The following is a 25,613-nucleotide window of genomic DNA, read 5'->3' on the forward strand; positions in this document are numbered from 1 at the left end:
CAAGACATGGCTCCTTAGAGTCTAATCCAAATCTCACATGCCAATGGAAAAGCTCCCAGCAACTTCACTGTGTTTATGCCCTGTACAAACACGTGTATCTTCTTCCATCAGAAATAACCAGGTATTTAGCAGTAAGCACCTTGTTCCTTTCAAATATTGCTAAATTCTATGAAATGACATAAGTAGGCCCCTACTGTTGTGCTAATCTTGCCGTTTTCAGTGGTCATGCTGTCCCTGTGATGCAAGTGTGCAAATGGCTTGGCTGCTCCCCAAGATTCCAGGTACCGGGTCATGCGGACAGAAGCTCTCATTTTGGCTCCATCAAGAGTATGTCGAGGTCTAATGTGGTGCTGAGGGCTTCGCTTCTCTCCCTGGTTGACAAAGAATAAAAGGTGATATCAGCTTTGGTGTTCATTACCTTTTGAAGTAGTAATCCATCATCTGGTACCACATATCTGCATGCTTAGGAACTTAAAAATGGAGAGATGCTAAGAAGCTGCAATTCTTAATGATATTGCTGGGAAATATCAGAGACTTATTTCTGAAGAGCGGGAAAGATTTGCAATGCAAACATTATGGATTTGAAGGCATCAGTAATAGCTCTGATCAATATCTTATGATAGCGAATTATTCAATAAAGAGATTAGTGGTCCTGCTCAAAAATAACTATGACTGGCCACAAAATAAAAGTACTACTAACCTTAGGATTGATTACAAAGTAAGTCTTAACATTATGCTCTTTCAGATATGGGTCCCTCACATCTCCATCCCCATCTTCCACTTTGTAAGCTCCATTCAAATGTGCCAAGGTGACTGAGGTGATGTGAACACGGCTGAAATTATATTTTAAAAGAATGACAGAATCACAAATACTGATCAAAAGCATAATTTGAACCTGATCAATCTTTTTTACTAGCTTTTGGATATACTTTTTATACACTGCTCTTTCATTTACAGTCCCTCTTATCTCATTTTTAGAAGCTGTAATGGGCATAAATTTCATCCACAAAAAAATACTCTTTAAATCACAGGAAATACTGAGTGCCTGTTTTGTTGTTTTTTTTTTTTAAAAAAAAACAGCACTAAGAATTAGTTCAGGCTTCTCCATGAAGGCTGATGGCTGAAGACATGGTACCTATGCATTTCTCCATGGTACAGAAATCCATGTGTCCAAAGGTTAACAGAGAAGACCCTTACCCTGGGACTCCTCCAGCTTCCATGTGATTTGCCAGAGTAACATCATGTGACCACACATCGTACTGCCACTTCTGTAGCCCAATAACACCACAAAGCACATTCCCAGAGTGCACTCCTACGCGCATATTAATATCAACTCCAGTTGCATCTCTCACTTTCCTGTAGTTGAGAAGAAAATCTGTGTTAATATACATAATAGGGCCTTTGTTTTCTTTTAATTTACCAGTCAAATTAGCAGTAACAACGGTGATAACATTTATTTCTTTGTAGCATTGCCTCCATTTTTTTAATGCTAGGATTATTTTTATATATTACCTTTACTATTACCTATATTTGTAACTATTTGCAAGAAATACTAATTCTCAAGTCCATTTGTGAAGTCCCTTCTTTTTTACTCATTTGAAATTATTTTGGGAGGGCTGAACTACATAGTGGAAACATTCAGTCTCATGGTAGAACATAGGGACTATTTTTATTCTACAGGCAGCCTTTGGTATGGCTCTTAATGCAGCGACAGTCCAATAAACATATTTGGGAGATCTGGAACTACTGTTATGCGCCCTTCTATCTGAAGACCCGAATTTCTACACTGGAGACCTTCTCATATCTGGCTTCTGTCAGGTCCCTTCACTCTTGCATGCCTGCTTGCAAATGGTTCTGCTCTGAGAGGAAGGATGAGAAACGCAGCACCTCAGGATATTCTACAGGCTTATGGCTTGTACACTTTTTGGGGATATGGGCTCAGTGCCATTCAGGCTTTGGAGTACATATAGGCTCAACAGTCTTCCACATAGTTGGTGAATGCTGTACCCACTGGATTGTTATACAAAGAATGAGAAGCCACCCTCACTGTCCAGACCACATCTAAACCTTTGACCTTTCCAGTGACTTTAGACAGAGTTGAAGTATCTGTTCACCCCAACCCACATCTCAGAAGAGAGACATTAATCTTTCCAGAAGAGGCTCTTCTGAATCACAGGTGGGTGACTAAAGTCAAACAACCAGAACATTTTCAGACATGTCATATGGGTACCTAATGACATTTGTAAAGAGTTATAAAATTAATTCAGATGTCTACAGGCTTATACAGTTTTAAGAAATGGGAAGATCATAACTTAACTGGTTTTACTTATTTAAGCCCCAACTCATGTGGACCAAAACCTAATCAGTAATAAGGAACATGTACATACATTTATCTTGGGGGAATTCAGGGTGTTGATGGAAGGAAAACTACAGAATAAGAAACCCAAATGGCTCCTGTATATGAACCAGGTTCATAGTTCTAGCAACATCTTCAGTCTCAGTGATGAGTATCATCAGCTCTGTACCTTCTGAATAACAGAATTAAACTGGCCTGTTTCTCTTCTTTTTTTGAAAGGGAACATAGGACTTAACGGGCTTAATTCGATCTGGTAAATCTTATGTGTAAGCAGTAGTTCTCAAGTGTTTTTTTCTGGGAAATGAAAGTAACAGGAGCATGACTGAAACCATTTTGTTAAACTGTGTTTTGAAGTTATTAAAAAGAAGAGAGAAGTTTTTTAATTCCCTCAGTCTCTATCAAGTGTTTACTGATATCTCTTTTCACTTTGCCATTTTACACTGCTCTCCTGTAGCTGACACACTTGAAAATGAACTGCTTGTAAGTGATCTTTGTAAGCAGTCAGCAAATAACAAACACCACTTTGCTCTGCACAAGGAATATGGCACAAGCTTAACACTTTTGGGAAAAAAAGAAACTGGGCAAAGTAGAAGAGGAACATTTATCCTCTAGGAGTGCTTGGCGAAAGGCTGCCCTGCCATATTCTGGAAAGCAAGCCATAAAGTCTGCTTCACAATAAGCTCTCAGGAGCTAAGGAGGGGAGCAAGTAGAATATGTTCCAGAACTGAATCTTCTCTTCTGTCTCACAAATTAAAGAAACCACAGAAGATTTTAAATTAGAAGTGTTACTCTGGACCAAATTAGGGTTTACTACTTCTCTCCTGAGCTCCCTGAACAATTGCTATGACAGCGCAGGCACTGAATGCATCTAAGAATGTAGCCTATCACATCCCCATAGGACACTTGCCTTACCTACACAAATATATATGAAACTTCGCACTATTATTTCACTTCCTGCTCCCACGGTCTCCCTGGTTTCCCTCAGCACACAGTCAGTGTGCCCATCCTGGCTGGGCAGTCAAAATACTCATCAAGACTGTATTTTTCCTATTGCAGTCTGAAATTTCAGTTTGGAAGGATTCTACGTTTTTCACAGGCATGGTTAGCTTGCAGGTAGCTTAAAGTAAAGTAGCAACTTTACTCCACACAAGCAAGAGTTCAGATCATTGGGAAAGCATCTACTCTGTTTATCTGAGCTTTATTCATCAGTAATTCTGGACTAATGTATCAAAGACTCATCTAGTCCTGTCTTACGCACTTTAACACATTCAGTGGGCCTTGAGCACTTAATTCCCTGCAAATTGCCAGCTTTAAAAGCATAGTTCCTTTTTGGATCAGACCTGCAGGAATGAAATCATACCTAAAAAAAAAATTTTATTTTGTACCTAGCTTTCAAATTGGTACAACCATCTCATCCAACAGTTTCTTTCACTTTCCTCTAAAATGGAACTCATTTCATTCTACCAAATCAAATACAGCCTTTGAGAATCTGTGGCTGAGAAATATGTAAATTAGGAAGTCACCAGACAGACAAGGGGGTGGAGTCTGGACTGAAGCAAAACAACACATATATTCATACACAAACATACATTGCCTGAACAGATAAGCTCTAGCCTTAAAGCACTCAATTAAGGTGGCCAGCTCTCAACAACACAGACAGCACTGGCATCTATGGCTTCATAATGGGAGCATCCCACTCCTGGGCAAGCAGGCTGCAGACTATAAGAAACATTCGATTTGTTTCAACATGGAGCAGAGAAGCAAAGCAATTAATCAATGGGACTACTAATATGTTTAAATGGAAACAATCCATAGTGTAGTGAGGCTGAATTGCTCAAAATGGAGCTAACATATCAGGAAACAAGACTGAACAAGGCTTTTTACTACAGATCAGCTGGTAATTTGGTAGAATTCCTCCTTTTTGCTTCAAAGAAAACTCTCACTGAAACCATACTCGGGTGGTAAAATCTATATAGAACTATTAATCTAAACAGCAAACTGCTTTATTTCAGTAACTTATGCACTGTGAGGTCAGTTTGCAACTCAGTGACAGAATATAACAGAAGTGGAAGGTTTTTTGATTGTCCTTTCCTCAAAAAAATGTTTTCTAAATAAGCTAACAGAATCAGACCGTTGCTTAACAAATAAACTACAATACTGAGCTGGAGTTTCTGGGTAGGCAGGTTTAAGACCCTTCAGCATGATGTGCAGACATCCAGCCTAGGTTTAAGCACCCTCATATTGAAATGTGTCCAGCTTTGGTGGCAGAACTTATCCAGGGCAGGTAACTTACAAAAGAGTTATTTCTAGTCTGCACTGAGAGTTCAGATAGCAGTCAGGTGAAGAGACGAGGGGGAGTAAAGCTGCCCTTTTGAAAGACTTCTTTGAAGTTCCATCGTCTTCAGAACTGCTACAGTTGCCTACAACCCATTCCCAATCTACTCTTCAGTAATAAGCTAGAGGATTCCTCAAGCATGCCTTTAGTTGTATCCTCAGATGCCTTACAAGTGTTAACCCATCAGATACAACCAGCAGGTCAAGGGAGGTGATTCTGCCCCTCTACTCCACTCTCATGAGACCTCACCTGGAGTACTGTGTCCAGCTCTAGGGCCCCCAATATAAGAAGGACATGGAGCTGCTGGAGTGAGTCCAGAGGAGGGCCACGAAGACAATCAGAGGCCTGGAACACCTCTCTTATGAAGACAGGCTGAGAGAGTTGGGCTTGTTCAGCCTGGAGAAGAAAAGGCTCTGGGGAGACCTTACAGCAGCCTTCCAGTACCTGAAGGGGGCCTACAGGAAAGCAGGAGAGGGACTTTTTACAAGGGCATGTAGTGATAGGACGAGGGGAACAGTTTTAAACTGAAAGAGGGTAGATTTAGACTAGATCTTAGGAAGAAATTCTACACTGTGAGGGTGGTGAGATGCTGGAAGAGGTAACCCAGAGAAGTTGTGGATGCTCCCTCCCTGGCAGTGTTCAAGGCCAGATTGGATGAGGCTTTGAGCAACCTGGTGTAGTGGAAAGGTGTCCCTGCCCGTGGCAGAGGTGTTGGAACTAGATGATCTTTAAGGTCCCTTCCAACCCAAACCATTCTATGATTCTATGATTCTATGATTCACCATCTCGTAATCACAGAATCACAGAATAGTTGAGGTCAGAAGGGACCTCTGGAGACTGTCTAGTTCAACTCCTGTTCAAAACAGGCCAGCTAGAGCAGGTTGCTTAGGGCAGTATCAGTTGGATTTTGAGTATCTCCAAGGCTGGAAACTCTACAACCTCCCTGGAAAACCTGTGCCAGTGCTCAGTCATCCTCACAGTGAAAACAGTGTTTCCTGATGTTTAGAGGGAACCTCCTGTGTTTCAGTTTGTGCCCATCATCTCTTGTCCTGTCACTGGGCACCACCGAAAAGAGCCTGGCTCTATCTTCTTTGCACTCTCCCTTCAGGTACTTAAATGCATTGATGAGATTTTTCCCCCTCAGCTTTCTCTTCTCCAGGTTGAACAGTCCCAGCTCTCTCAGCCTTTCATCATACAAGCAATGCTCCAGGCCCTTAATCATATTTATGGTGTAGTGACGAGATAGCCTGGCACAACCCAACATCTTAAAACATTTCTTTGCCAAGGCTGAGATCAAGATTACCACGCTGGACCTTGTAGTGAAACACACCAACTACTGCTGGTCTGAATGTTTCAACAAGCAGCACAGCTACAGATAGAAAAGAGACAGAATTTTTATTGTTGAATGTTTAACAAAAAGTTCAGTACTTACTTAATGGCTTCACACATGTCCAGTCCCATTTTCACACAATTCTTGGCATGATTTTGAAGAGATATAGGTAGTCCAGACACACAGTAATAGCAGTCACCTAAGATTTTAATTCTCATACATTCATTTTCCTGGAGGAAAAAGCAAGGTGAGATGGTCACTTTCAACTTGAATTACATAAATGAAGGGTTACTGTTACAAAGACTGACTTAAATGACACTAGCAAAATCATTCTACTTAAGCTTGTTTCAGTAGAGAAGGATTTGGCTTGCTGAAAAAGAACTGCTGTCAAAGAGTTTTGTATGGATGATTCCTCCATCTCTTAGGTCCTGAATGGGCAAAACCAGGAAGTAAATTCACTGCAAAACATAAATCTGCAGTGTTGTTCACACCTTAGATTAAAGAACTGAGCCAAAGTAGCATGTACACAATCTAAATAAAGTCTTTTTGTTTGAAATATGAAATCAAAAGACCTAGCATTCCACATTTATATCTTTGAAGATGTACTATGCAATACTTCCTGAAACTAGCAATCATAATCTTATTTCTATCTTTTGTACTCTAAGACAATATTAAGATTTTTATTTTTTTTAACCAATATGGCAATACTTTTTGAACTAATAAAAAACACTGAAAATTTTTACTTTTTAGTGTTTCTGATTTAACCTTCACACATAGCATGAAGTTTGATGTAATTTTTATAAAAATGTCACCTAAATAAACAGAAGAAAATCTTCCGATTATATTTGAATCTTTTCTTGAGTAACCAAGAGACTATGGTCAGTAATTAAAATTACTTCAGTCAATATTGTCTCCTTTATCTGCCAGTCTCTTAAATGCTTTTCCAAAGATCAGAAAACTGACTGTATCTGTTTTCTATCTTGAGTTTCTTAATCCTCGTTATTGTAAAAAACCTGTTTAAAGAGCTGTTCACCTTCCATTAAGCTTTATAGGGCTCCATGAGCTGTCTCTATTGGTTCTATTAGAGAGAGATATATTGGGTTTCACAGATTGTCACACTGGCAGAAACACACTGTTACACTCAGACCAGAGCCAGATTTTTTCTTCACACGTTTCAAGTGTAATCTTCCTGCCAAAGCCTCAGAAATGCTCTCTGAAGGTAGAACAGCCTCCAAGAGGAAAAATATTTTAAAGATGACTGACTTATTTAAACTAACTGTAGCAGCCCAGTAGAAACCCACCTTTGCAATCTGATCAAACTTGCCAAACAGCTCGTTCAGCATGTGCACCAGTTCCCCTGGTGAGCAGTCACTGGCCAGGCGAGTGAATCCCACAATATCAGCATACAAGATGCTACAATAGAAATGAACAGAAACTTGGTCACAGTTTCCTTCTGCAGATAGATTTATCAATCAACAACAAAACCTGAAAGTAGGCATTCTGGACTTCACAGAGGTATGTCTGTACACAAAATGGCCACTGCTAAATGTAGAACAATAAATATAACTATATTTATAGGTAAACCTACATTTACCTCTATAGGCATTATGTTTATATGTAATATAGACCTATTTTTACCTTTATAGGTATTACCTTCACAGGTATTACCTTTACAGGTATACCTATATTTATAGGTATTTATAGGCATTCTATACCTATATTTGTTACAGTGTATTCAAAGAATATAAATTTTTTTTCCTACTCACAAATTGGCGATATAATAATGGCAATTATTTCAATAAACATTTTGTTATCAGAAATTGTTTAATAACTTTTTATCATTGTAGACATTTTCTGTCTGGATTTACCTGTCAATGATATGCAGCATGGAAGTCTTTGTTCACTTGACTCAGGCTATTAAATTCAAGTTTGATTGCTAAGATATTCAAGCCATACTCTGTGTTTCTATTCACCAAGAAAACTTGACCAATCCATAGAATCAGGCAAAGGAAAAAGTATTTGTGCTCACAAGTGAAAATGAACTTCCTGAAATTTCTGCAATACTTGCTTTAAAAATGTAATTTCTAAGATTGTCTTTCAAATTAACTTGTCCAATCAAAAAAACAGGCAAAACAACCGATAAAGATGAAAGAATATTTGAAATAAATGGTGGATTCCTTTTCTAATGTCTAGAAATTTGTAACTAATAAATAATTAATTTGTCAGCAGAATTTTTTATCATCTCAAGTGCTGTCTAAAATACATATGTGATACAGCCGCCTCTATTTACATTACATAAAACCTGAGTAATGTAGGTTAAGAAAATTACAAACTCATAATAAAATAACTGACATGAATTACAATTTTTACTAGTATACATGAAAGCAGGATTTGGTACTTTAAAAATTAAGACAATATGAGGAAAGCCTGTTAGTGCGAGGCTTTTTCTAAACAATCCCTTTTCATTATCACCTTTGTTGCTCTTCTGGAACACAGAATTGTTAGCATTTGACCAAATTAACAGATACGAAACATTAAGTTGTTGAAAAACTTATTAAAACAATTATTTTCTTAATTGCTCTCTTAATACTTTCTTTTCAGATTTTTTCTGAATGTTGTTGATGCATTTTGTTATAGTACAATACCTTACATTGGTGTGCCTTTTGACATATAAATTGTGGAAGTTGTTGGTGTTTTCCAGCTGGCCTGCCTTGGGACCTTGTAACCTCTGAATGATCTCTGCTTTCATTTCCATGGCAATGTGAGCAGGCAGTAAAGAAAGTAGAAGACGTTCCTAAAATTTAAAATGAAATGTCCACGATTTCTTTAAGGAGAATGAAATTAGCATGGAAGCAATACTGGGCAAGGAAGCAATATTGTCAATACCCTAGAACATTTTGATGAGGCTTGCACTCAGGCATTTGCCTGGTATGGCCTCCAAAATAAGTCAGTTCCTTGAAGAACCTGACAGGGATATACACACATTTCCAAGTAACATCTAACTTCTTCAAGGTTTTGTGTATATTAGAAAAAGCTTAAACTAAACTTAACGTCTGCAGAAGTTTTGTACAGTAATCTATTCAATATCTGAGTAAGATGAAGGAAATATGGATTAGCAAATAAAGCAAGAGCTCCAAGAACTCTTCAGATGACTTCAGGGAAATGCAGTCCAATTCAGGCAAGAGTAGGTTAAATATTTTTTTTAATGTACTTTGAATGTTTAGCCATAGTTTTAGCAGTTGTTGGACTGAAAATGAAAAGATACAATCAGGACACACAACATATTGAAAATGTTGGACTTTTGCAGACTATTTTTATACGTACTTTCCCCTTACTTACTTTAATATGGCATTTGACAAACTAAAGATTTTTGAAAATATTAACTTAAAAGGAAATGGAATATTTTTTTTAAAACCTACATATTTTTCCTTATATTTTGTTTGGTATTATAGGCATGGTCTTCTCCTTGTGAAGCTGTTTTACATCAGTACATTTTAATTTTGCCCATTTTACCCGTCACAGCTTTTCATTGAGTTCCTACTTCTCTGGAAAACTGAACCAATGAGGGAATAGCTAGAACTCTGCAAAAAAACAGTGAGGAGGGGGAAGGCAGCTGTAAAAGCCCATGATGGAGTGAGAGAGAGAAACAGAAAAGATGACGACCTCAAGAATGTGTACAGTCTGCAGGTGTTACAGTGATGCATTTGCTTTAGCTCACAATGTGTATTTTTGCAGAGTTTGCAGTTCTATTTGTGAAAGTAGAAGTGTAACCATTAATCCAATGCTCTGCCTGGGATAACTATTCCTATTCGGGTCTAATGACTTTGAGTAGAGCATGGCAAGAACACGCCTATAGACTCTCTGATATTTGCAGTTACCTCGGCTATCTATCTCTGTAACGTATAATGAAGACTTCCCATTCCCCATAGCATTTGTGTACCTGTAAGCATAGCATTAACTTACATGAATCTCTATGAAACTGATCCTGCACACACTTTGTAAAAAAAAATGTATTTCAATGAATCAAGATAGAATCTTGCTTTGTTCCTAAGTAATATTGAACTAATAATTTACTTCTTTTTTTTTTTTCCAGTTTGGTGAGATCTAAACATAATTTTGATTCACATGTGTCTGGACTGCTCTTTATTTTGCACACTAAGGCATATCACATAAACAGTAAGACAAGTTATGAAATAAATGTTCAAGGTAAAGCATATCTGTCTCTAGCCTGACTAAAGGAGGCAAGAATAAAAGATGCACTGTTTTTCTACTGCTAGGATCTCGTTGACACATTGTAACTGAGAAGAATATATACAATTGACTTTTCATCAAAATGTTAATGTGGATTTATTTTTTAAATGCAAGATTAACGTAGTATGTTTAGGCATTTTAGGAAGCACACATCCAAGAGGCCGATGTATTTTCATTTCTAATGTAGTCCACTGGTTCTTGGAGGTATTTTACTTATAAAGAATGCCTGAAAAAACAATGGATTTTTTTCCATAATGAAAGCCTACTCTTGCAAGTTGCTCTTTATCTAACAGAAACTTGCTGGTTTGCAATGTACAGGAAAGGTCAGCACTTGTTAATAATCGTCATTAAATAGTTAACAAAGAGGTGAGTGCTCTTAGCTACAATTTTACATCACTGAGCTCCTGTTGTACCACGGCTAGTAAATGCCAGCTAGCTCACCACGTTCCTATGATGCCGTTACAATTCCAGACATACAGTGAGGCAGACACTCAATGTCCAGGTTACTGCTTATGTCTTTGAAACCCAGACAGGCTGGAAAAAGGTCAAAGAGAAAAGCAACAGAAGTTTTCAAGAAAGCAACAGAAAAAGCAATAGAAAAAGTTTTTGTAGGAAGCAGCATAAAGTCAAATACAAGCTAAAGAATGACAAGAGGAAAGGGAAAACAGAAGGCCCTTATTTTGTAGAGAACAGCAGGAGAGACAGGACATTTCCCCTCCTTTTTCTCTCCAGGCCAGACCACTATCCCAGTCTGCTTAAACGTCCTGGTGAAGCTGTCACTGCACGAGAAGTTCCCTCCAAAGAAATGTTTTCCTTCCTCCATTTCCACTGTACAAAAGAGAAGGTTACAACCAGATGTGGCTTTAGAGAACTGCAACTGGTGAAGCACACTACAAAATATCCTGCCATGCCCAGCTACACCTAAACGCTTCAGCCACCCTCTCCATCATGCAGGCTGCAATTGCTCAGATGTCAGTCCTGAAGGAACCATTTGTGTGATAATGTGTTATCAATTCACATATTACATTTCACGCAGATTGTTAATTTTGGTTTCTTTCACTAAAAGACAACTGTGAAAGAAGCTGAATCTCAACTATTTATGAAGACTGTGGCTGGGCTGGTCAGCTAGCCAAATACAAAATGGTTACAAATACACCGTTCGCTCTCTTTCTGCTAAAAGATCCTAAGAAATGCAAAGCATTTAAGAACACCTCTTCCTTCATGTTTTGGCATCTCTGGTGGCTAAAAAGAGCATAGTGGAAGGATCAAAACCAACTACTAATCAGATTGTAGTGCCTGATGTTGTGCACTGAAATTTCTGCAGAGTGGAACAGTGTGAGTAATACAGCAAATCTAGACTGCTGCTTATGATGGCTTTTTATTTGATAATACATTCTGTACTATTCTCTCAAAAAGACAGAAAATCCACATCAAAATCTAGATGAACTGACATAAAAGACACTGACTCTGAGTCAAAACTTGTCTATTTGTAGTAGACAGAGAAGTCATTCTCAGAGCTACAGTCTTTTAAGAAAAAAGCCAAAGTAATTCTGAATGCAGGTCAAGATGCAGCATTTAAAAGTCTTCAGACTAAAAATAACAGTACTTGCTTCTGGTGAAAGAGAAACTGCGGTGCTATGGCAATAAGAAAAATCCCCTCACAAATGTCTTTCCCTGAAATGCTACCAACATATGACCTTACAGTCAGCACATGTGATTCATGCACACAAGACTATTTCCTGACCATGTTCTCTGGGGCTATGATTTCCCCTCCCACTCAGATCACTTGTAGCTGACATCTTTAAGTCCTAGGGCTAAAAGACAGAGTACACAATCCATACTGAATACACATTACAGTGTCTTTCAATACTGTAGGGTTAAGCACTTCCCGCTTCTCAGAACATGGCCATCTGGATCCCAGAAGATGGCTAGCAAGTGGTCATTCTCCCTGGATTCTCTAACTGAGGATTTTCAGTGGCATCTGTCAAACTATTTCTTGAGTTCCTGCTCTCAAACGCTCACATCCAAGTTGATTTCCTTGTCAGAATTTTTCCTAAATTATACAGATTACTTTAGCAGTCATTGCCAGTTACTCATCGCTCCCCTAAAGCTTGATAAAGGATGTTTGTTTAGCTAGCGTAAGCTAGCATATCTCAGTTAAAAATCATAGGACTGTGTTGGTTTTTGCAAGGTGGCAATTGCATTTGCAGTATCTTGCACAATGGAGGTCATACTGTTGTTACGCAGTAAGCAAGCAAAATATCCTCAAATGCTCAGTACAGTACATTTTCTTAAGTGCATATTTCACAAATCAAACTCTTCTTCACCTGAAGCAATAATGCTTTACTTATTTGCTCATTCCTGTTTTGTTATGTAGACTACCAATTCTGATTCACTCATTTGTACAAGAATACATGACTATCAACTCTTCTCTTGACCAAAGCATAAATAATTCTAAGAATTTACAGATCTAAAGGCCAAATATTCTTTCATCTAGTCTGATCTCTTAAATAATATAAACAACAGAATGTCATGATGGAGAGACAAAGGTATTCTGATAGGGCTCACTAGATTAAAATTAGCTTAGCGCGTGACTCTCAAAGGAGAGAAACTGTACTTCAAGGCCATTCACAGAATCTAATACTGAACTCCAGCAGGGGGCAAGTATCTCTCTCTCTTTCACTCTCTCTCTCTCGTCTATGGAGGGAACTGCAGGTCCAAATTTTGGTCTTACTGGAAGAAATGTCCATCTTTGTTGTCGAGCTTCTGACGTTGAAGAAATCTACAGAAAAACTACATATATGTAGATCAATGAAGTGATATCGGGACATTTTTGTCCCTCTAATTCCATATAGAGATATTTTTGTCCCTTACAATGTCATTTACGACACTGAATATTGAATTCTACTTCTCTGTGGACTGGGCTTTGTTTTCAGATTCCTGTGGTGTATGTCTAATCATCTATTTAGCAAATTTCACAAACCAGGTCAATAAGACAGGAGTAATTAGCCTATACATGCATCCAGCTTCACAACAAAGTTTACAAATAAACATGGATAAAATAAAATTTTCATCTGCCCTTGAAATGTTCCAAGAAATAATCTACAAGAAAGGAATCTTGTGATTCCTGATCACACAATGATGAATCAGCCATGTGGCTGATAGAGATGGCGATCAACAGGGTACTTGTTTGGCAATTTATAGTACTGTTTACCCAGATCTCATGCACAGTCTCTTAAATACACCTACTAGGATAAACAGATGTAAATTGTTTTTTCTTAAAGCTAACTTGGAATCCTAACTGGGAGGGTAGATGGTTTTTAAAAATTAGGCACTATTATCCCCTTAAATTTAGCCCATGTTAGTAACCTCCACCAACCTTATTACTTGTACTGAGACGAATAAATTGCATTTTACTCATACACACCAAAAAAAGTATTCAATCTCGATTACAGAGACATCAAGAGATGGAGAATTCATCAACTCCTTAGCTGTTTGTTCTAGTGGTTAATCAGCTGAACTGTAAAAAACTTAAAAATGTGTTCTGTATTTCTTACTTTGAAGTCTTGGTCCTGTTATATCTTTCTCAGCTCAAGATTAATGTCCACACTCTTTTCTCCGTAAACACTGATCAGATAACTTAATTTTCTTTTTGATCAGGTAAACAGACTTAGCTCCATAAATCTCCTGCTCCTAACTATTTTCTACACTCTCTTCTCTAAACCCTAAACAACCTTCAAACATTTTTTGAGAGTTCATTTGACACAAATCCTAACATTGTGCTCCAGTAAACAAAGACATACACACACATACCCTCTTGCCCTATTCCCCTCAGCATGTCCATGACTTACACTGCGCAACTGTCTGCTGTAACATCTCTGGAGTTCTCTGTCTGCTGTGTCTTCAAAATAGTTTTCAAAGTTAAAGCCTTCCAATATTCTAGCTATGACCCATACTCTTTGCCTTTAGAATTATGACTTTCCAGACGGTTATTATAAAGGTATACCTTGCCTTGATGAATATACTTTATAAAGAATTCTATATTACTGTATTTACTATCAGATCAATATTTGGCTTTTCTTTAAAAGTGACTGACTGTGATTGTCTTTATGTATCTCCTAGATCATTAGTAAAAAATACATAATAGCATAAAGGATGGGAACTGGTTCTTGCAGAACACGACACACATGCCAATTCATTGAACACTTCCACTGACAATTTCCAGTTAGCCGACTCAAAATCAATTAGACTGTGCTCTTTTGATGAGGAGCAGTGTCAGTACTTTTAATCAGAATGCCCAGCATCATTGCATCAAACTTCTTACTGAAATCTACTGCTTTTGGAAAGTTACTTAACCCAAACCTGTTCCCCATTAAAAACTGAGAAACATTTTCATATGACTTGATTTTGTGAAAAATGTTGAGTAAATCACTCTATCTATTTCCAAACACAAAACCATTATAGCAGCATCTTTTATGTCATACTGATTGTTTATACTCTTCCTATCTAACGGCAGGCCCTTCATTTGTTAGGATGGCTTTTTTTCCTGGAATACTTCCAAAATGCTGCCATCAACCTTGATAAAAAAAGGCAAGGATTCTTCCTGACATCTAGAAGTCTCCTACATATCACAACTTCTGTCATATTGAACCATTTTTTCACCTACTTAATTGCTGCTTTTGCTTTCACTCGTGGCTAGTACAGGCTTTACGCCACAGCTGACATCTTTTCTGATGACAGAATTATGAACTCTCGTCTGTTCATTAACAGCCTCCTAAAGGGCTCCCCATTGCTAGCAACATTCATCTGTGCTGTTGGGTTTTTTTCCCCTGTGGAAAATGAGTTTTTTCAAATCCCCCAAGCACAGCACCATAAGACTTTTTCACTTCATGATCCTGTGGGTGAAATTTCAAGGCTGGCAATGCCAGGAGCCGATATCAAAACCAGAAAATCAATACACACAAGTGGAATGAGAGCACCATCCTTTCGGTAGCTTGCTGCTTCACCAGCCACGGGACGCGAACTCCCTCATGAAGATGTTTTGCAGAAGACAAGCTGTAGGTGTCCGGGTACAGCGTGAGAGGGCTGCTCTGGTGAGAAAGAGAGCCCCCAGTGGGAGCTGCCAGCGGGTCAGGTCCCTGTCCCATGGCCAGGCAAGTGGGGCAGGCCCGGGGTGGCCACCAAAGGCCCAGGTTGCCAGTCCAGCTCATGGTGATGAGACATGTCCACAGGTGAGCTGGGACTGGGCCAAGGCTGGGGTAGGCCCAGGGAGGCCCAGGAAGTCAGATGCAGGTCAGGGACTGGCCCTGAGGCCGGACCAAGGGGCCTGTGGCCAGGCACAGGCATGGCGGCGGTTTCACGGGAGATGTAGCTGAGGCCAGGCCGAGAGGCAGAGCCACAGCTGACGAGCAGCTCCCACTGGAGGGGCCAGACAGGGATCTGCCCCCGCAATGCTGCCCAGGAGCCTCTGCCCAGGGGAGAGGGGCTGCCCTCCCTGCACTGGCCCCCAGCTCCCTCCAAGCCTCCAGGAGGGGATGAGGTGTCTTCAAATCATTTTGTAATAGCAAAACATCTGTGGCACGACTTGCTCACTTAGCAAGAATGGTACAACCGACACAGGCTTTTGATAGAAATATACGTATTGGTTTTCAGGCTAAATATGCACCACCCTGCACCCCCAGTGTGCCCAGCTCATTTGCTACTGAATAACTCTGCGAATGTACAGTTAACATCTAGCCAGTCACCTTCATCTCCAAAAAACACTAAAGCTACCTGAAAGTACCGCTTCACTGCAGTGGTTTCAGTGTATGGGTCTGAAAGCTCATTTAAATGCACAGGCTCACCACATATTTGGCAAAGACAAATTCCTCCAAGGAACTTTGGGGATGCTTAATGTTTATGCATAGAGTACAGTTTGTATATGCAGGCTATGAATAATTTTGCAAATGAAGTTCACTGCACCTTCAGAATACGTGCCTATCTTGCAGGTGTTGAAGAGTCGAGTCATCAAACAGCAAAACAATAGAGTAAAAACAGAACATAACAACACACACAGCCAGAGCTGCTTAATTAATTGACACAATTTCAAGGTTTGCTTCTGTCTGATCCTATTAAATCTTGCTTTAAGTTTTATATATCTCAAGACCACTGCTGAATAGACAGAAGCAGCATTTTGCAAAGAATGCTTGATGACATTGGTTATTACTACATCAGCCTTTAATAATGGTGAAGTATTACAATGCTGGCATTTGCTCAATACAATTCTTTTAACTCCAGTACATCTCATTTCACATTTTGATGAGAAGAGTTTTATGTTATTTTTTCACTAGAAATGAACAAAACCATACACAGCTCTCTCTTCCATCTTTTTCTTCTTCCAAACCATCCATGGGATGTGTCAGGGAACTAATTCGAGAGTACCGCTTGAAAGGTATCTATGCAGCCCTTTCCCCAAAGACAGAGGTTTCCTGTTCAGCTGCCTAGTTTAGAGTCAGACCTTGTGGTTGAAACCATCAAATCCAAAGCAAAAACAAAAGCACTTCTAAGGCACAGCATGGCATTTAAGTTAGAGGATCATGTCTGAAGCACATTGACAGCATAGATCCTCCATGCTCTTCTAGTTAGCATGGAACTGGTTTTTACCTCAGACTTTGCCTGCTGATGTTTTAGCCATCTGCTTACAGAATGCCAACTAAGCATGTACGAATGGCTTTCTTTCTGTATTTCACTGGTAATTATCCAGTATTTTATCAGATACCACACATTTGTGTGATTAAATGTTAGTCACCACACAGAAGAAGGATCAAAACCAAGGATCAGTCACGATCAAAACCAAGGATCAGTCACCCAACTATGCCTGTAGGGAGCTCATAAACAGTTCAAAGTGGGTCAGACACAGCGGTCAGAAGCAAGGCAAGACAGCAATAAAAATGTATCAAATGTATCAAAACTCTCAATCTCTTCATTAGATCAGTCAAGAGCAGAGGTAGGTAATGATAGGATTGGCCCGTACAACAACCTGCTTAAATGAAGGGAGAAGTTTATTCAAGTAGAAGTTAAATCAAGAAATTTATTTCATCCATATATAAATGAAAAGTGAACCTACAGTAAGGATCTATCCTACTTCTTGTGAAACAGCGATGATAAATTTTAATGACAGAAGCTGTATATTTTAACACCTTTTTTTCTGAGCAGCAATAAGCGTCACCATTCATTCAGCAGCTCACTTCCTAGCCTTGAAGACAGAGGAAGCAGACTCACCGTATGTAGAGATCAAAGTTAACAGGCAGATGTCTGGAGGGTATACACTGTTACTGTATTCATAAGCAGACCTTTTGTTTCCTTACAACGGTCTAAATTCAAGGGAACAAGAATGATTTGCATTATATCTCTATCTTGGGAATGAAAGTTTCTCTTTCACTTATTCACAGAATATGTATCTTGTAGAAATCTCCCCATTGCTCTATAACGATTATATTTACTGGCTACTAAATATAGAAAGTTTTAAATGAAAAACTTTGCTCCCACTGGAAAATAAAGAAGAAAAGCAGAGTTTTGAAAAATAATTGTCTTTGAGGAACCTGATCAAGAAAAAAACCAGTAACTTACTGTACGGCAGATACATAATAAACTATCCATGAACACTTATTACTAGGCAAACTTCACAAAACAGAATTTACTATAAATCATAGCAAGTGTTTAAGCTTCCAGAATTATCCTGGGTTTATTTTCTAAAACTCCTAAACAACATTTGCCATGTTACTGTGTGTACAATTTCCAAAGCGTAAGGCCATGTAAGTAGGAAATTCCCAGAAAAGGGTGTTGCTTACACTTCTGTACTCAGAGCCACCAGGTGCTTAGCTTCAGGCTGCAATGAAGCACCTTTATTTCCTTGGGACTCTGTTGTGGGCAAAACAGTCTAGAGTCAGGGAATTTTACTTGAATTAATTTACTGCAAACAAAAATAAGCCTCTCATTGTATGACTGCAGTTTTGAAAAAAGAGAAGAAAAGAAACACTGAGACAAACACTTACACAATCTATCCTCCACACTTTCCAGTCCCAGTTTTTCTTATTTTTGCTGTGGATTACAGTCAGTCCATCAAAATTCCTGTGACAAGGCAACAGGCAGTGTAGGAAGTTGAGGTGGTATCTGTGATTGTTTCCCCCACTCTGTGCTTAATCACTTCTGCTGCTCTCTGCTTAATGGTTTCCGCTGCCCTTCTCCTCAGTGTCCCTGCCCCAGCCTGGGATATTGATGGGCTGCGGTGCCCTTAAGTGTGTCCCTGTGTCCCTGCTCCAGCGTGGGTTGTCCACAGGCCGCAGCCCCTCAGGGGTGTAGGTACCCTCTTTGGATGCAGAGTGTCCCCCACACCCAGCAGCTTGTTTCCAGCCTCCAGCAGCTGCCTGTTTCTTTCTAACCATGTTTCAGCAGGGGCACTGTGGGCCCCTGATTAGATAAAGTTTTGGTGCAAGATTTTGTACACAAAGGATTTTTTTCACATGGTTGTTTTCATGCACCTCATGGTAGGCTGGAGGCAGCTTTTACAGGCATGTGGTGATTCATGACAACCCCCTCACAGCTCACCACCACAGCCCCCTGCTACCTGAGGCTGCTAAGGCAGGCTCAGTACAGAGCCATACCTACCAGTGCTGCAGAAACAGGGTGTCAGCTCCCTAAGTTTTCATGTTTTAACAGGGGTTAGACAATGTGCTCCGTGAGTGACCATGTTCAAAACAGTCCTCTGCCACAAGAGACCTCCTCTCTCTTCCTATCCCCAAGGAAAAATGCTTATCAGTGAGTATGAAGTTATTTTGGAGGTAGAGTCCTAGCAGCCTTTTCAGGTGAAGCTAATCCGCTCCAAAACAAAATGATTTAGCAATCACTGAAGCATGTACTAGATTTCCTGTCTCCACAGCACTCTGGGTGAATTCCCTAATCCCTGAGCTCTTGTGCAAGGGCTGCTGCTCTCCCTCTTTCTCTCTCATGGGAGGGACAATCCAGTGAAGACACGTGGTGAATGTCCTTCAACACAGGAAAGGCTGGGTCCCAGTTTGCCCTCTAGCGGGATTAGGTCCAGACTCGTGTCTATCTAAAAGCCTCACATGTTGAGGGCTTTTAAATGGGTCTAATTCTTACCAATTCCACGTTTTATTTCTATTGTTTTGGAATCCCAGTTTACACACTGATGCCAGCACATTTGTACATGTGAATATGAATCAAATATACTGTAAAAACAAACACCAAAGCTGCAGCTGATTGATTTTGGCAGTGTTATTTCTAATGGCAAATATGACATGGATGAATTAAATCTATTCTATGATTACTGCACTTAAATAACTTCCAAGCTTTTGAGAAATTTGGAAATGGTTTGTGACTTCTTTACCTAAAATCCTTTTTTGATAATTTGCAGCATACATCAACAATATACTCCATGCCTGTATTTATTTTGATGAATTTTGAAACTCCACATTTTAAACATGGATTAACACATCTATCCATCAGAAAAACATGTTGGCAATGAGGATTGTGTTGCTGTTCAGAGAGACAAAATTAAAGGAAACCAGAAGATAATTTTGAAGACACACCTTTTTCTGAGTATATATAATAACTGATAACATTTTACCATGTAATTCACAAGATCATAATTTATTATTTATCACTGAGACCTCAGCAATACAGGCACATAATGCTGACTATTTAGCATACAGGAACTGTAATTCCTGAAAAGGGAGGCAGAACTTAAAATTTACATCTTTAGTACAAGAGGATGCTTATTTTCATATTTGGCTTCTGTTCCAGTCCTCTTGGTGAAATTTTTTTACTGCTTAAAAACTCTTTATGCATGATATTAGCAAAGGTTACAGAATATGTACTTCTTTTTCACACTAGCATTGCTGTTCCCACCATTTACACTGTATGATTTTGAAGAAAAAGGTAAAAAAAAAAGACTTCTGTATGTTTTTAGCCACCTGTACTAAGAAATGCTATAAAATATACTTTTTGATTTTTATTAGCACACTATTGTTATTAATAAGCCAAAGGGAGCCAATTTCCTTTTCAGCCCTGATTTGGTAAAGCCTCCAAGGCACACCTTAAAATGGTCGTTCTCCCCATGACAGCCTCATAGCTGTATTCAGCAGCACTTACATTGCCACATCCAGCACAGCTTAGCAACATGCACATGCTAAGTCTTGCCAAGAATCCACAGAACATGCTAAATACACTGATGTGCTCTGATGAATCAGGGCCTTCCTAAGAAAAGTGCCCTATATATTCGGTTGGGGTCATTGCAGAACTTGCTTGTTTGCAGTTTACAATCTCAGTATTAAAAAATATTTTTTTTTCCAAGGGGCGTGACTGGAAGGGAAGAAAGGAAAACCAAATGTTATTCTCCAAATGCTGCACTCTGAGTTAAGTGGATTCATCTAAATGAGAGCCACTGAGAGGTGCAGCAGAAGGAACCTTTCAGAAGACAGGATGGAGCAAGCAGGCAGAGAACACGGAGAAGCGGGATATTACTCTGCTGCAGTGCAACGGACTTCTGCAAAGTAGATTGTCAACCAAGAGTAAAGGTGACAGGAAGATTTCCTAGAGACCCGGAAGGAATTTCCTGAGGTTGTTTCAATGTTGGAAGACACTGGAAGCTGTTGAACTAGAAGGGCTTTTTAGAAGAAGGCTGGAGGAAACTCTGCCCTGCAAGGACTCAATGAAAGGTTTATTTTCAAATATTGGTATTTCCTCTGTTTCACAGGCAATTCTGAGTTTTCCTTGGTTGAAGAGTTAACTTATTCTAAATAAGTTTTAATATTCTAAATAAGTTAACTGTGCTGTAAATAAAACCCAGTATTTTTGAGACTGGCAGCTATTCCACCCAAGGACCTATATGAGTCATGCTCCATCAAACCAAGTGTAATTTAAAGTTTGAATAAACTCTTTCAGTGATCCAGCAAAGTTAAGCCTTTGCAGCTACGCCTACTCCTGTATGGATTGCAACCCATGCAATGAGCAAATTCTATAAATTATTTGGGGACAAAAGGTTGTCTCATATTTGGGCGAGTCAAGAGAAACTTTCACTGCAAAAGCTCATCCTTTAGCTCATAACAACTGCTGTTCAAAGAATGACACCGCACATACACAAGGTAATTCTTATTTAACGTTTGACAGATAAAGGTCTACATCTTATCTGTCTGGTGTGATATCAGTTCCTCTGCCATTCTCCTGTATTCTTTTCCTTGCGTAGTCTCCAAAGAAGCTTGGTGTTTTGGTCTGAAACGGTATGCTGAAATACTGACAGCTGTTTCAGTGCAACCAGTCCATCTTTCTTTGGCAAACCTACAGCTCTTCCAGTAGGGCAAAATTTGTTGAATTCAGGACAGTAATAGCCACTCAGACCCTTCACCTCGTGTCTTCCAGCACAACTTCTGGATTCACATTTGCATTCTTCAGATGCTTGTTTCTAGTGTGTAACAGCAGCACATTGAAATGATGACTCCCCAGATGTACTTTTCCATTTAAGCGGTACAGAAATCCACCGGCGTATGCAACGCAGTATCATCATGTTTCCGCTTCCAGTGCAGAAGAAGGGAGTAAACAGAAAGGAACAAAACATGGCTCAGGAGGGACTGGAAATCATGTTTCTTCAGCGTGATGTAGGAGACAAAGGAAAAATAGCTGTGCCAGATGGCCAGACTTAAAATACTTTCCATTACCTAAAGCTGATGGGTTTGCTTTTTTTATAAATGGTCAACAAGAAAGCATGGGGCTACACCAAAAGCTGGGGCCCAAGCTACACTGCAAGATGTAGTAGTAAACATAGTTGTTATTTTCAAACACTAGCCAGAAACATTTTTATGAAGAAGCAAGGAAAATGCCTGCTGTTAATTTTATAGTAACAATTGGCCCTACTCTCAATATCCATGTTATTTCATACACAAATATATCTGGCCACCGTAAAGCGAGAAAAAAAACAGCAAACCTGCACCTTATGAATTCCAGTAAAATTACTCTTTCAGTATTATTTTCATCTTCTAGAAGTGTACATAAACTACCATCTGTATACTTGCATACTCAGGCTTTATTCTATACATGAATAGAGATCTAAAAATATCTTACATAACAAATCAAATTTATTTACAGATTTACTTTTGGTAGCATAAAGCTCACTGTAAAGCTGACAGATCTCCATGCTATGGTGTACTATGCAACACTAAAGCACTTCTGTGAATAACACTCTTGCAAAGTGGTGGAACATGCTCCAACAACAAATTATTGTTTCTGGGACTTGTACATATTTTATGGTTGATAAGCAACTTTCACTCAAATCTTTGCTTTTTGGAGCAATGCAGAAAGCTACTTAAAAATAACTGAGCATAAAAGAAAATTAAAGGGACATTAGAGGGAATTTTTAAAACAGTATAAATTTTTAAAAAATTTCTCAGTGGTGAGAACTAATCAAATTAAAAATATTTGATCATGCAAATACATTTGTCCTGTCCAATGACTACTTACTTTCTTCAAGACCCTTTTGTGAGGGATCTTGCCTTCCAGAAATTCAGGCAGCCCATATCAAGTGGATCATTCTCATCCACAAGATCACTGAAACCTTCAGAGAATTCTTAGTTTTTTCTCTACAAAAGCTGTCTTGACTCTTCCATACGTCACCCAAATGTGCACTGATCTTATATTTTACTTTCACTAATACGTCCAAAACAGACATTGGGTTTCTATGTCTGTAGTCCTCTGGTCTCTCCTGGAGGTCTGCCAAAATTGGCATCACAATTGCCTCCCTCCTATCCCGCAGTATCAATGCAACTCTTGGTGAGAGACTCCACACAAGAGGTAGCAGCAGCATTTCAGCTGTAACATTCCTGAGTTTTTCTAGATCACTCTGCTTAATACACAGATATGAGGATGCATTACCGCTTATTTTATTTAGTCTATCTATTCCTTGACCTCCCCTCCTCGCACTTCACCTTGAGATAAATGCTGTAATGAGTCATCCATCAACTTGGGAAACTCCTTTCTTCCACAATGAATGCAGAAGAATAAAAAAAAAATTAGTTACTAGATTTACTATGAGGAATTACATGGCATAGTTCTGGAATATGGACTTACTCTGAAAAAGACAAATCAGTTCATTTCTATGCAGTTAAAAAAATACCTCATGCTTCTTTCTAATCATTGTTACACTTAGAGTAACATTTTCTTTTCAAGGCTAATTCAATGTGTCAAAAAGATAATTTTGTTTTTAATTTTTCACATTTTTCAGTATCCCCTTTCATCTAAGCAAAATTTCAGATGCTCTTGCAGTTATTTAAAATTACTCTATTACCAATTTGCAGTCATGATAACAACATATTAAATATTAAAAATGGATTAAATTGAATGCCTTTCTATTCCTTTATTTTTTCCTTTTTCTTTTTCTTGTGATTAAGAACAACTAGCTGGTCTAGAATCAACTGAGTTAATACCTTGCTTTCAATGTTGGAGGGAAAGTAGCTTTCTTATGATTGATTTTTAACACTTTAGTATACTTCCAGGAAGACAAAGCAGGCAAGCTACACAACACAGCCTAATCCTTTAAAACTTCTACTATTTCTTTTTATATGCACTTACATTCTGTATCAACAGGCACTTGAATTCACCCAACATGACTTACAAGAGTGGGTAACTTAAGTGTGTTTAAGGCATGACTAGAGATACCTTTCTGAACAAGTGCCTAACTTGGCTCTATTTGTGATTCATAAAATTAAGTACTGTATACCAACTTACAAGTTCAAAGGGCACAGATATGACAGAATGCCTTAAATTTGTAATTTTCAAACTTCTTAAAGCTGAGACTAGCATAATGAAATTAAAATGAAATCAAAACACAAATTAATGAAACCCTACCATGCTATCTTCTTATTCTGCTGTAATTCATTACAATACTCATTTTTTATATATATATATTAAAAATCCTTTAATTTCAATAACACAGTGTATTCAACAATGGATCCTACGTAACATTCAAATATGTTATCCTACATCATGTCTAGTTCCTTTGAAAAAAGCAATTAACCCAACACCACAGCCCTACAGCTGAAAAGCTAAAATCATCCTTTTCTAAATGAAGAAAACTTAAGAGCATATTCTCCTGCATAGGTGTTGCCCTGCGTAGAGTTATCGGACACAAGACAGATGGGAACTTGTGGCAATGGGGACAGAATGGCAACACCGCATCACTTAAAATTACCACAAAGTGATGGGTACGGTGGGGTTACAGCAGCCCCTGCAGTGCCATTTGCTAATTTGCTCAACAGCGCATCTTTCACTGAGGGGTCAACAACCCTCCATCCGTGTTAACACAGGCAATGACTCAGAAGTAGCTGTCACTGCACTCACCCTGCAGCTGATGCCAGAATGTTCCCAATGCCAAATCTACCTCACAAAATAAAAACCTCTTCAGAGGGCAATTTAGTATTTTTTTTAACACGTGGGCTTTTCAGACTAAGAAACTGATTCATTCATTAAGGCTAGGCTAAGCGCCTGACCAACTCAAGCACACATTTCCATGGAATAAAAACCTTGCATTGTATCATACCAGTAATTTTATTTTCTTTCATACGTCTTAAAAATGTGTCTTATTACCTACCCATATTAACAGGTTGAAATTCCAGCATCATTAAAGATAAGCCACTCTACTGGAGAACTGCAAGTGACTGTGCATTTCAGAAATAATAAAGTTGACTTGTCAATTAGTGCTAGATTTTTCACTTACACTACCCACTGTTTCTTCCTCTCAATGAAAATGTGTCTCATTGCAGGTAAATGACTAGTTGTTGTGATATTTTTAGGAGAAAGAGTTTAATTTATGAAAGAAAGTTTCAGATATTACGTCTGGAAAGGGAAGAAGGCAGTGAGTCACTTTTAAAAGACAACAATGGTAAGTAGAGTCTATGCTTATGCTCAAGAAGAGACAGAAGTTTTGGCAATGGTTCTCTCTTTGAATCCAGTAGCAATGCTGCTCTTCTCTAACTGTAAGAAATGTGTTATACTAGACAAAGGCAGTGACTGAACCATATGCTGATCTTGTATCAGATTTTTCATGAGTGTTAAAGAAACCAAACTTGCTTGAAAATTACTACTCCATGGTAAATCTCTTAATGAATTCAGCTCCTAGAAGAGAAGGTGGAAGAATGCCCTTTGAAGCAGGGATATGAGGACAAAGAGGCTGCATAAGCTGACAGGAGGAGGATGCAGAAATGAGTACCAGAAGCTAGTTGGGAGAACTTTGGTCAAATACTTTTATGGACTAAATAGCTGGCCCTTCCTACACATAGCAAAGGTACCCAGGCTAT

General features: G+C 38.8%; 1 protein-coding gene across 1 annotated transcript in view; it reads right to left on the reverse strand.

Annotated features, from left to right (window-relative positions):
* Nucleotides 1-25,613, reverse strand: part of ADCY2 (adenylate cyclase 2) — a 236,481-nt gene that overhangs the window by 93,037 nt on the left and 117,831 nt on the right. The window contains exons 5-10 of the mRNA XM_068397286.1: nt 8,667-8,815; nt 7,323-7,434; nt 6,124-6,251; nt 1,198-1,356; nt 701-833; nt 195-371 (exon numbers count right to left, since the gene is read on the reverse strand). Coding sequence (XP_068253387.1) covers nt 195-371; nt 701-833; nt 1,198-1,356; nt 6,124-6,251; nt 7,323-7,434; nt 8,667-8,815 — 858 coding nt within the window. The remainder of the gene's footprint in view (nt 1-194; nt 372-700; nt 834-1,197; nt 1,357-6,123; nt 6,252-7,322; nt 7,435-8,666; nt 8,816-25,613) is intronic.

Source organism: Nyctibius grandis, chromosome 3 (assembly GCF_013368605.1).
Source record: "Nyctibius grandis isolate bNycGra1 chromosome 3, bNycGra1.pri, whole genome shotgun sequence".
NCBI lineage: Eukaryota > Metazoa > Chordata > Aves > Nyctibiiformes > Nyctibiidae > Nyctibius > Nyctibius grandis.